General features: G+C 35.2%; 1 protein-coding gene across 1 annotated transcript; it reads right to left on the reverse strand.

Annotated features, from left to right (window-relative positions):
* Nucleotides 1–399: 399 nt before the first annotated feature.
* LOC104228923 (non-specific lipid transfer protein GPI-anchored 5-like) lies at nt 400–2,554 on the reverse strand. The gene is made up of 3 exons (XM_009781477.2): nt 1,912–2,554; nt 1,099–1,146; nt 400–981 (listed from the first exon to the last, which is right to left on the reverse strand). The coding sequence occupies exons 1-3, from the start codon at nt 2,231–2,233 to the stop codon at nt 836–838; spliced, it is 516 nt and encodes a 171-aa protein (XP_009779779.1). The 5' UTR covers nt 2,234–2,554; the 3' UTR covers nt 400–835.
* Between the last annotated feature and the right edge of the window lie 435 nt (nt 2,555–2,989).

Raw genomic sequence — 2,989 nt, forward strand, 5'->3', positions numbered from 1 at the left:
TTGTCAGCAGCATTGTCTTTGGCATCACGGTCTGCGCGCGCGGCGTTATCTACGTGCACGGCGTTGTCTGCGCGCGCGGCACTGTTGGCATCTGCTTGCGGCTGGGCGCTGACGAGAGATATCGGTGGGGCGACAGAGGCACATGTGCGCTTGTCACTTGGCGTGGCTAAGACCATGGGGCCGCCCGTGGCGCTAGGCATTGGGAGGCTTGCTAGGACGCCACAGGGCACGCCCATGGGGTCATGGGGCATGGCTGGAAAGCCGCCCATGACATGTATCATGCCGAAACCGCTTCTACAGTGAAGGTAAAATGACATGCACTAATAATAATTTAACTATTTCAGTAATATTCCTCAATTTGTCCTTTTTAAACGTTCTCTATATATATTTCATGTCCCCCTATTTCATATGACACGTCCGAGAATTACTCTACTGGAAATTTTAATGTTGCTTTTATATGGTGGATATAGTTTAGAATTATATTTTCTAAACCTTAGCTTCCAGAATAATTTGAAAAGACCAAACATCTTGTAGAAGAGTTAGGAAGTAGGAAATTAAGTACTCATAACTCAATGATTTACCGTCTGCAAAATATAATGAATCAGGCCATTGAGTGTGTGAAATGTACTTGTACATTCAAAAAGAAAAGTGCTTAATTTGTTCAATATTTATGAGAAAATCAAAATCTAAAAGAAAATGATGACACATCCATCACAATCTAACGAATTTGTGATGAACCATCTTTACATAAGCAAAAATCTAAGATAGACAAAAACCTTCTTACAATGATTCTCTTTATGACAAAATTAAAGACGGTATTTTTGTTGAGTGAGCTTTAGTTTATAAAATGGAGCTGAATATTGTGGCATATGACAAAGTGGGTACATTCACTAAGGGTAAATAACAGAGAGTATGGCTGCAGCTTCAATGAGTATCCTCCTGATGAATCTCCACATGGCGAAGATCTTGAATATCTGTCTCCTGCATGTCACGCTCACAAATATATAATCAATTCTCACACCCTTATATAAATGTTGAAATTGGTGCAGGAAAATAACCATGGAAAAAGTGTAGTGCAAGATTTGTTCGTATTCGCACCTGAAGGAGTGGACGGAGAGATTTCCGGAGAACCAGTTGGCGAAGTTGCTGAAATGTTTATATTCACAATACAGATTAAAACAATGATCTTTCGTCATAATTAGAGGGAAATGAAAAGCTTCGGGAAAAAATAAAAAGAAAGAAGGGCAAAGACGTTGCTACTCCTTAAAGATATTGAATGACTTTAATTATAAAAGTGATTGTTAGTTGTCATTCATTTTTCTGTTAGTGATCGTTTGGTACAGCAGTGAGATATCCCAAAATATACCACGGGGGAGGGGATATTCATAGGATTAGCTATCCCGTATTTTATATGGGATAATTATTCCACCGTTTAAGTGTAAAATTAGTTAATCCAGGGATTAATTAGCTAATATTTCAAATCAAACATATGATAAATTTAATTCCGAACTTTATCCCGGGATTATTATTTTTATTTCATGTATCAAACGACCCTTAAATGTCACTTAACAGATATTTTAGTTAAGATGTGTTTGGAAAAACTTTTTAGTTTGTCCTAAAAAGAATAGTACCTTTCTAGTCATGGGAGTAACTTAATTGACTTCAAAATATTCATTTTATCCTTAATGAAATGATTTATAGACATACAAATATCTAAAGCTTGTTTTAGAATACAAGTTTCAAAAGTTGTTATTTCTTTCCTACACTCCATGAAGTCAAACATATAGTTTTACATAGACGCGAAAGTAATAAATACTTCTTCTATTTTTAAAGACAAATATATTAAGAAAATTCAGTTAGTCAAACGATTACTATTTGGGAATTAAGGAAGTAGTGATAAATTAAGCGTACCTTTACATAGGCTAAGAGAGGGAGTGTGGGCATTACAAGCTTTAGGAAGAGCCAAAGCAAGTGTCTGATTGACATTGACTCCAAAGGATGAGCCCTCGCCATTCAAAACCTGACACAAGCACTGAGGCTGCGTCTTGACCATAGTGGCGAGCTGAGTGCAGCATCCTGATGACGGGCTCGTGGCATTCCCTTCTATGTATTGCAGGCACGGAGCTAACCCAACAACCACCTGTTGGCAATCCGATTGAGCACTGACATGTAATGAAAGAAGAGCCACTGCTACAAAACTTATTGCACTTATTGTGCTCGTTGAGATCTGCATTTTACTTGAATACTGTTCTGTAAATTGCTTCTTAAATGGTCTCTACTATTGAGATATATATACATATATATAGATAGGGTGCAAATTAAAAGTCAAGAGGAGAATATAAAGGAAAAGTTGGGGAAATAAATTAATGCATGCAGATGGGAAAACGAATGTGGGTTAACTACTTTTCCTACTTTATAACCATAACTTAGGAAACAACTACTAATTTTTTGATGATCTCTGCGAAACTTAAAATTGAAAAATAGGCACACATGTTATTTGCTATGGTCAAAGGTAGGGGTGTTCAAACCGAATCGGAAAATCGCACCAAACCGGTTAAAAAAAACCCGACTAGGTTTGATTTGACTTGGTTTGGTATTGAATAAAAAAAAATCGAACCAAACTGACATATAAATATATAAATTTTATTTATATTTTTATGACTTTATAGTGAATTTTCTTTAGAAAATATAAAAATATTTGGGATCTTCTCGTGTATTAACCTTGAAAGCGTAAATTAACAAAAAATTATTGTTAGACGACTAAGAAAATAACTATCATGTGTTACTAAAAAAATTCTCTCATTAGAATATTTTAATAGATCATATGTTTGCCAATTTTTTTCCATATTTACTAAATATATATTCATTTATCAAAGTTTTATCTATAATTTTAACAAAATAAGATTGAAATAATATTCATATAACAAAAAAACCCGAAAATCCGAAAAACCCGACAAAACCGAACCAATCCAAACCGATATAGTTAGTT

This window comes from Nicotiana sylvestris, chromosome 9 (assembly GCF_000393655.2).
Source record: "Nicotiana sylvestris chromosome 9, ASM39365v2, whole genome shotgun sequence".
NCBI lineage: Eukaryota > Viridiplantae > Streptophyta > Magnoliopsida > Solanales > Solanaceae > Nicotiana > Nicotiana sylvestris.